This window comes from Taurulus bubalis (genome assembly GCF_910589615.1).
Source record: "Taurulus bubalis genome assembly, chromosome: 7".
In the NCBI taxonomy this organism is placed as follows: Eukaryota; Metazoa; Chordata; class Actinopteri; order Perciformes; family Cottidae; genus Taurulus; species Taurulus bubalis.
The window spans coordinates 9,978,209-9,987,716 of NC_136595.1; the positions used below are offsets into that span (position 1 = coordinate 9,978,209).

General features: G+C 45.4%; 1 protein-coding gene across 1 annotated transcript in view; it reads left to right on the top strand.

Annotated features, from left to right (window-relative positions):
- tgfbr3 (transforming growth factor, beta receptor III) overlaps positions 1-8,434 on the top strand; it is a 54,239-nt gene extending 45,805 nt beyond the window's left edge. The window contains exons 13-16 of the mRNA XM_079221150.1: positions 174-300; positions 4,015-4,065; positions 4,500-4,607; positions 8,298-8,434. Coding sequence (XP_079077276.1) covers positions 174-300; positions 4,015-4,065; positions 4,500-4,607; positions 8,298-8,416 — 405 coding nt within the window. The 3' untranslated portion in view covers positions 8,417-8,434. The remainder of the gene's footprint in view (positions 1-173; positions 301-4,014; positions 4,066-4,499; positions 4,608-8,297) is intronic.
- Positions 8,435-9,508: the final 1,074 nt, after the last annotated feature.

The window sequence follows — 9,508 nt, forward strand, 5'->3', positions numbered from 1 at the left end:
GTGACAGAAGACATTTCCTCGAGAAATGTGAATGTTTGCTTTTTGAAAAAGCTCTTTTTCTGTAAAAATCGCAGGGGTAAAATATTTTTTTACAGAGTGACGTGTGTCTTTTTTTCATGGGGGGTGATTTCTTGACAGTAAGTTTTAGGTTAAAGTCAATTCTGTCCACACAGTGTCTGCAACCCAGTGAGACCTGCGATTCTCTTTCTGGTGACAACATCATGGCGATGGTGATGAACTCCAAGACGTCTACCAAGCCGCTGGTCGTGGTGGATGGACCTGATCAATCGGAGGAAATAGGTCAGTTGAGAGCAAAAAAAAAGTTTCACTTACTGAGACCTCGTGCCACGAGCTGCACATGCATGTGGGTTTTTAAAAGCTCCTGTCACTCTCATCCACGCTTTTCTTTTTTTACCAGTGCTACAAATGATGAATTAAGCTCCGACATTACATTGTTTTGAGTATAAAGTGTGATAAGGGAAATGGGGTCAAGGAAGAAGCAGGTCTGAGGGCGAAGCAGCTCGGTCCAATACTCTGCGATTAGGCCAAAAACCAAAAACCGCAAGAAACCTCACATCACTTCCCCACATCTGGTCACCATTAGCTACAGTGTGTGTGATTGTGTATGTGCCCACGTGTCTGTTTACATTAACATCTGTACACAAGAGTGCGCGTGTGTGTGTGTGTGTGTGTGTGTGTGTGTGTGTGTGTGTGTGTGTGTGTGTGTGTGGATACTAGCATGTGGTTGACTGCAGTAAGGGGATCGTGCTAACACTGAGCCCCAGCTCGGCGCTCTGGACCGGGCCGTGCTGAGGGAGTGGCGGAAAAAGAGGAATCATACAGCACCAAGCTCCAGTTGTTTTCACTTAGGACCTTCACTGTGGCCTCCCCTTTCCACTAGAGAAGGGGAGGAGGGTGTGTGTGTGTGTGTGTGTGTGGAGGTCCTCTTGTTGGCTTTGGGAGTCCAGCCAGAGCCTAAAGGCCCCTCGATCATCACTTGTTTAGCCGCTCATTGTACTGCGGAGTCTCCGGGGTTGTGAGTGTAATCGGAGGGAGGGAGCAGCCTGCAGATGTGGGGGAGGGGAAGGGGGGGGGGGGGGGGGGGGGGGGGGGGGGGACCTGAGGTAACCACGGTCACATTTTACTAATTATGACATAAACAGAGAAGGGGTGATATCACTAGCGCCCGATCTCTGGTGGATTGCCAGAGCTTTACAAATCAGCATCCCCTCTGAGCAATGACATCAACATCATCCTAGTGGTCAGTTTGACTCAAACGCCATTGACTCATGCTTTTAATATACATCACGTCATTTCAAATCGGTGTGAGCTGGAGCCTGACTGATGTAGCAGCACGACCGATACGAGTGCCGAAAACGAGTGTCAGCTTCACATGGCATCCTCACTACGGTGCTCAGCTGAGAATCTGAGCTGTTAGTGAGAATCCATTCATCTGGATAAGTGTTAGTTGTAGCCAACAACTCCTTTTTAAGGATTTCTTTTTAGGGGGGCATTTTTTTTAACTCTTAATTATCGATATATACTGTTAAGTATCAGCCTCTAAAATCCGGCACCAGTCGGCTCTAGAGTGAGTAGAGTGTAGTGATTGAGTCGTACAGAACATTGCTGAACAGAAGTGGGTGGTTTTATTATTTTTTTATCCATTTTAATTGGTTATCGGGTTTTGCGGCTGGGCTGGGATATTGATGCAGTCACTTTTCTTTTAGCACAGAAGGTCCAGTGTTGATGTTTGAGAAGCTGCAGAAGCTATTGGTGAACAGAGAGTCTGAAACTTCCAGTAATGAGTGAGTGAGCTACACTGGCCCAGAACAGGCTCTGCCCACCGCATTGCTGTGCCAGGTCTGCGGCGTTTATTTTCCATGGAACAGATAAAGTAAACACAAATATGCAATAAACACAGTGAGGAAAAACAAACAAAAACAACTCTATTTAAAAGGCATCTCTTGTGCTAGGAAGGTAAACAAAACAAGCTGATTTTTTTAAGGGCCACAGTTCAGCACTGGACAGTATCCCAAAGAGCTCCACTTGATCTACAAATCAAAGAGGGGCCACTTTTGGCCAACTTGGTGCATGGAAAAATATAACGGCCTCAAACCCCGGCCGAAAAAGTAGATTTATGGCTCCACAATATTTTTTACTGAATCTGGTAACGTTCAGGAAAGGTTGAAAAGTATAATTTATGTGAGGGGTTGGCAGTGCCGATTGTATTGTTTCACCACTACGAGCAGTATTATGTCTGCAAAAGTCAGCAAAGAATAGAGGATCAAGACGGAAAACCTATAATAAGTCTGTTTTGTTTACATACAACAGTAATGTAATCCACTATAAGAGAAAACCGTCACTAACTGGGTAACTGGGTTATTGTGGTAAAATCTATCGGACAGGCTGAAACTGCAGTGTTTGAAATGTACTTAGCAAATGACTGTGTTGAAATTGATCTTCTGTGATAAAGATCTGAAATGAGGTAACACCTTAGCGTCGCACTGGTTCCCTCGACAAAATGTCGATGGGATTTTTTTCCATTGTTTTTTGCAGGAAAATGAGCTCAGTGGCAAACACATGATACTTTTGATGCTTTGTGCAGCAAGGAAAACTTCACAAATGTACACCCCTTTTATGTTTTTTTAAGTGTGGTAGCAAACGCCGGACGTAAAAAGATAACCTTAGGCTATGAGCAAACACGCCACGACCACATGAGCGCGAGTACACACAACAGGGCTGAACCGCCTTTTTTAAGACACTTAAAAGCTTCGTGATTGGTATTCACTGACTTATAGTCGTAGAATCAAAATGTTAATATATCTTCACCGTGTGTTAACCACACACCTTATTTTAGGCACCTAACGAAAAACGATTACATTTTTTTTCTTTTTAAACACCTTGAGTTTGAGACGAGGTAACCGGAAGTGCAAAATCCGCTGACTCGCTTCCTCCTTTTAGGACTCATTCCTGCAGTGCTCTGCTGCAGTAACAAGCTTTAGAAGTACGAACAACCGGGCCCCGTCCCTGTGAGGAGAGGGTCAGAGTTGAACAAAAACATGCTCGCTCATTCCACAGTGAGAAGAACTTGCATAAACAAATGACGTTCATAGAGATATCCGACCGTTCCAGCGCTGGCATCGGCGTCAAGCTACACACACAAGTTGTGAGTTTGACTCCTGGGGTGGTGTCTGGTTCTGGTAAAGTAGGGAACAGCCCCCCAATGGCTTCCATTTAAAAAGCTGCATTGAGCTTTTGGCTTGATGACCATCGGCGCTGTTAGACGAGAGTCGTGTAAATATCTCTACACTAAAACACACTCTTTTGAGTCGAGTGTGAGACTATGGTGCCCCCCCACCCCACCCCACCACACCCCCCCGTCCGTGGAGCTCCTCCCCCTCTCTTCTGCGCGTGGGGCCGACAGCATTACAGTCTTGGCTTCTGTCACACGGAACAGATAACGCTGGAGTGAGGTGTGGAGGGCCGGGCAGTAAGGCAGAAAGGACATCCGCTGGCCATCGTCCCCTCTGATATTAAACTCCCCCCCTCTCTTCGCTGATGACCCTTCGTCAGTCATTTATGCGATATGAAAACTCCCAAGGTGTCCTGTCCAAGAATAGCTCCCATTGTGCCAGAGTCTTGGACGTGCACCAGGCTCGCCTCTTGAGTTTGCCGATACACAAGCGCCTTTGTACATCGTCGGGGCCAAGTTCACTTTTAAAAAGCCTTTCAGATGGCTTGAAATACACCCGTCAGGGAGTCAGGAGGTTCATCCTTTAGGAAGCCTGTCAGCTGACAGAATAGCCGCTCTCTTGCAGCGTTTTTTCCTGGTTCAGGTTTCTGTGTCACATTCCTCAGAGAGCTGCTTATCAACACAGGACAATATCAGTCATGTGCTGGTCCTCCGGCCTGGGGCTGACTTTGAGTAATTAAAATGTATCGTTCAAACTGTGCATCACTGTAAGATGATGGCCAACATCCATTGAAATGTCATCATTTGTTCTTGTTTTGCAGTAGCTCCTTCTCCCAAAGTGACCCAAAGCCCACAACGTCCTTCCGATGAAGGTAAGTCACTTGACAAATATTCCCCACTCTATTATTCTCGCTGTCTTCTACATTTAGCTGCGTATCTTTGCATGTATGAATCATATGGAGCCCCAAAAATGTTGAGTGGTAAATAAACAAATAAGAAATGAAATTAGCCATGTTTCAAATTCCTTTGACAGATGAATGGAAAACATGGCTTTAGATCAAGCAAGAAATTGTGAAATGCTTAAAAAAAATGATGCATCTTTTATGTTTTTTGCATTATTATTATTTAACAAATGATTGGCTCATCACACAATTTACTCACGCTATCACTTCTTTGTAATGTCTATGTTTATTCATTGGACATCGGGCACTTCGGAGCCGCATGGACTTTGTGCTCGAAAGGTTTTAAACATTCCCAAGTTGTCACGTCAACATGTATGAACCGTGCAGCGCTTTGTCTCCCGCAGACGCGCTGTACGTGCTGGACACTCCGACGGTGGTGGGGATCGCCTTCGCGGCTTTCGTGATCGGCGCCCTGTTGACCGGAGCCCTGTGGTTCATCTACTCGCACACAGGTAGGCGCCTCACCTGCTGCTGCGGGCCCCCGGCTCGCCTCTCTACGTTAATGAGAAAGATAAGACGCAAAGGAATGTCCGAGTGTCCCGCTGCCAGCAATGTGCCGCTGGGAATGCCAAACATCCTGCTGCTGACGGAGGCCGGTTCACAATAACAGATTGACTCCTCTACTGTAAATATATCCTGTTGGTCAGCACCGAGGTTCTCCTCTCTTTCCTGCCTTTGAATGTTTTTCGGGAGCTGCGGGGTGGTCGGAGAATATTCTCAGCACAATGGCTGGAGACGAGTTGGAAATTCCCCTTGTTGGGTTTAGGGGCCCTCACAGGAAAAGACACACAATCCGTCCATTAGATGCCAAGATCTTCCTCATCGTCCCCAACCCGCCAACCCCTGGGGAGGAAGTGTGCTCCCAGCAGCCCTCTGGAGTTCACCGTTTTATGCAGCGGCCCTGTTCTCCTTCGGCCTGACCGCTTGACTGGTGATCCGCCGTGCCGCTGACCTGTTGACGTGTTCGCCACGAACGTCTTTCATAAACGGGGTCAGGATGTTTGAGTCGGGTCTTTTTGGGGAAATACAACAACGTGTTTAGGTTTACGTTCAAGTTGAATGTTCGGACGAAGCTCACAGTTGGACGGCGTTAAATGGCCTGATTAGCAAATGACAGTTGTGAGCGCGACGAGGACCCGGACAGTCGTCGGAGCCAAACAGTTCCGGGCATGCCAAGTCACGTCCATAAGTGTTTTGCCGAACAGCATTTCATGTAGCAGAACAGACCAGCTGTCAGATTTAAGTGCCTTTCATCTTCATCATAATATTGGTATTGGCTTCGCTTTAGAAAGCCACTTTATTTCTGCTTCATGGGTTTCCTCGAGTGCCTTATTGGCCGCTTTTCCAAAGATAATAGAAGGGAACATGCACAGAGAAACAGGTGTAAGGATGGCCGTGCTGGAGAGACTTTCACAGCATGTTCCTGTTGTTGTTATTTATTGAAATAGGCTCTTCACTGGGCGTGTCACGCTTCCTTGGTCTTACATGGCCTTACATGGCAATATTGGCAGTTCCATGTAAAACAACCACCAAAAATATCAGTCCAGACCAGAGTGTATTTTAGACCACAGAGAGATGAAACATGAAAACAGATCTGGGTCTTTCCCTTTAGACTGAGGACAATGGCCTCTTGAGAAAGAAACCTTTAACTTGTTTTTTAGGTTACATACTCATCTGCATTATATTTGAGGTTTTGCATCCGATACAGTTTAATTCCATACAAGGCAATTAGAAGTATGTGAGCGCTTTGAAAAGTACCCCACGATATGTTATTTGACATTTTGCTCGTTATCTTGGCGCGTTCAGCAGGTCTGCATTCTGCCAGCGCCTGCGGAGTCGTGTCTGGCAAGATGTCTGCTCAAACACGCAAACGAACAAATCTGAGTCGATTAAGAAAACAGGCCGAATAATTCACACGGGGAGAAATTTCACACATTATCGGCTCTGAAATCCAAACACACACTTACAAGATTAGAAAATAATGGGGATCGCACGCTGCGCTAAAGTGAGGTACACAGCAGCTTCATTTTCTTTGCCACGCTAGCGGCTAACATGCCCAAAGGATGGCGTCTAGTGACTTTGGTGACCTTTTCTCCAGCCACAGCTCGAGCTAGTCCTGTAGTTTTGTTCCACTCAGAATTAATTGTCTTTGGCTTTGAATTCAGATCAAAATTTAAATTTGTTCAATACTTTGATTTATTACCAAATACCTGGACAATACTACTGTAAGTAGTGCCCATCGGCTACTAAGCCGCTTGGCACTACTGGCAGTGGTCTCAGTGCATTTCTACATTTTTAACAGGAAAATAAACTGTAAGCTATCGAAGCCCATCTAGTAGCAAATATATTAATTAAATACAGCATCAGGGGTTTAAATAAAAACATACAAAATAAGAATAATTCTTCACTACAAGCGTGTTAGCATGCTGACATTAGCATCTAGCTCAAAGCAGCGCTGTGTCTAGGTACAGTTTTCTCAAATGTCTCTCTCTCTCGCTCTCTTGCTCTCTCTTTCTGTCTCACTTTGTCCATTCAGATGTGACGTTTCCTGTAAGACAGGTTAGCTCGACTGAGACCGAGGAAGGTCAAAGATAATCGAAAACGTCTCCATATTTGATTCCGGAGTCCAAACTTCTGCTATCATGTTCCTCAAGCCGTGTGCCGACAATATGATGCTGCTGGTCCACACTGCACACAGCGGATACTAAGACTAAACAATGTCTATCGAGGGTTATTACCAAGTCATTGATTTAACTCACGCACATAGACACTTGTTCACTTGTCAAATTAGTGAGTTAGGGAGTTTACTGTGTGGACACTTGAAATACTTTGTAGGTTTGTAGTGTTAACTTTGCCAAGAGACACTGAGAATGGGCTTCTGCTATTTTTTTTTTCAACAACCGCATGAAGAGTTTTCATACACAGTATGTTTCTTTGACGATAAAAGCAGTCTTTTATCTCTCCGGTCGAGAAAGATTAATATTAGACTCCGGGATTTACATTTCCCCAGACAGACGAGGGGGATCGGAGTCCTCTTTTTTGTTTTGTAGAGCCTTCGGCCCTGTGAGGGAAAAGACCGCTGGCAGCTCGGCTCTGGTAAACATTAGCAGGACCGAGGGGCCCCAAAAGAGGGAGCGCCATGTAGGATCGCCTGCGGACACATATGCCTGTCATACACACACACACACACACAACTTTTAGTACAAATCTAACGTATCATTAGGAAAATCTTTGTCAAAGACAACGAGCCAGGAAGCAAACAAGGAAAATGCTGCAGTAATAACTGCGAATGCCAAACGCTCACATGAAACACAGACAAAAGCCAACTCATTGTCTGTCGGAGACGCTTTCGTAAACATTCATAAGCACTTTCATTCGCCTCTTCAGTTGACGCGTCGGATCCCGGGAGTCGACCAAATGAAATGCTTATTTAGACGTAGAACAATAAACCAGTCAGTGGTTTGAGCTCCAGTCAGAAGGTCCTTTCCCTGTCCCTGTTCTACTGTATCTGCTAAAGCCAGGCTAATTGAATCCAGATTAAAGAAAATAAACTCCAGGAACGCGAATCCTTTCTCTCTCTCTCTCTCTCTCTCTCTTTCTCTCTTTCTCTCTCTCTAAATGTCATTCGTCAGAGAGGATGTGGCGAGGTTGTTTCTGGGCTCTTTGAGGTGAAACCTCTCTGGTCCCGAGCGTCTGAAAACACTTTTGTGGATCTGTGGCAGATTATGCTCGAGGATGTTGAAGGTTAGCGCAAACGGAGTCGCGGAGTCGCGTGGCTTTGCATATTCGCCAAAAGTGCTTTGCGCTGAAAATTTGATGGTTTTAATACAAATGTGGGAGTCTGCAAAAGGCTTCTCACAAAACGTTCGGATGAATAATTGTATTTTAGCTCCAGTGTGAGGTGCATGTCAAGTAGTGACAGTCATAGTAAACAGTAGGAGATTAAACAGCATGTATTTTTTTCAGAAGAACAACGGCGGTTCCTGCGTCCCAGAGGAGTGCAATTTGTAGCTGTAACCAAACCGATTGGTCATGCTCCTGCCTACCTTGGCTAATACATATACTTTTTTCATCTATCTTCCTTCATTCCAATCCCCTCCTCCCTCTCTCTCTCCCCCCCCTCTCTCTCTCTCTGTGTCAAGGTGAGACAGCTGGCACACAGCAGGTCCAGAAGCCCCAGCCGGCCTCGGAGAACAGCAGTGCGGCTCACAGTATCGGCAGCACACAAAGCACACCGTGCTCCAGCAGCAGCACGGCGTAGCCCAGGACGCAACCCAGCGGGGGGGCGGGGGGGTTGTTGATCTCCTTCCATGAAAGGAACCATTTTTGGGGGGTTGGGATGTGATAGAAAGAAGAAAAAAAAGTATGATTTAAAAAAAACAACAACACTATAACACCTTTTTAACCCATGTGAAAATTCCTTTTGTGCCAATTTGAGTGCGTGCAGACAAATACACTGTCCTGCTGTTACTAGTCTGTAATAGTAGCAATGCCAGCTTGGCAGCCTCGCCTCACATTTTGTATCGAAAAACTACAAGAAACAAATGTGAGTTCAGGCATTTCTTCCCAATCCAAGTGCTATTTTTCTTTTCTTTCTGACACAGCCTTTTGTTTTGACCCTAAATGGTGAGATTCCTGCTGTTTGTAGCAGGCAGGTTTACTCCAATAGCAAGGATTGTCTGCAGTCATGTCAGTATTAGGAAGTGAGATGTTAATGGCTGGACTGTAACTCTTCACAGCGCGCAACCCTGAAGGTGGAAAGGGAGCAAAGCAACCACTATTAACATGCGGACAAAAGTGCAGTATGAACGGAAGTCGTCATCTTGACACACAGAGGGAGAGAGAGAGACTGGCTTTTAAAAGATGCGAGACAGTGTAGTTATTGAATGTATACAGAAGAATAGACGCCAAAAAATGTGAATGAAAAATGTGAAAGACATGCTGATGAAATGCCCCATTTTGTAATATACGCATACTTCCCTACTAATGGACTTATACACACAGACTGGGAAGGCATATTTTACCAGCGCTCTCTGTACGGCAGTTATAGTAATGCCTCTCAGTAGACGGGCCTCTGAGCCTCACTTTCGTTGATGTGACACAACTCCACAGGGGCATTATGGGTTCCCTTTTACCAGTCGCTGTTAAGGGAATAGTTCAACATTTTGAGGGAATGCGTTTGTTTGCTTGTCCAAAAGTTAGATGGAGCTCAATACAGGAGGGTATTAGGATTGCTTAGCATTAAGAAGAAATAAAAAGCAGAGGGAAACGGTTAGCCCAGAGAAATAGTTCAACTTTTCTAAAAAAAAAAAAAGTAAAAAAAGAACGTTGCTGACACTATTCCTCCGGGCTT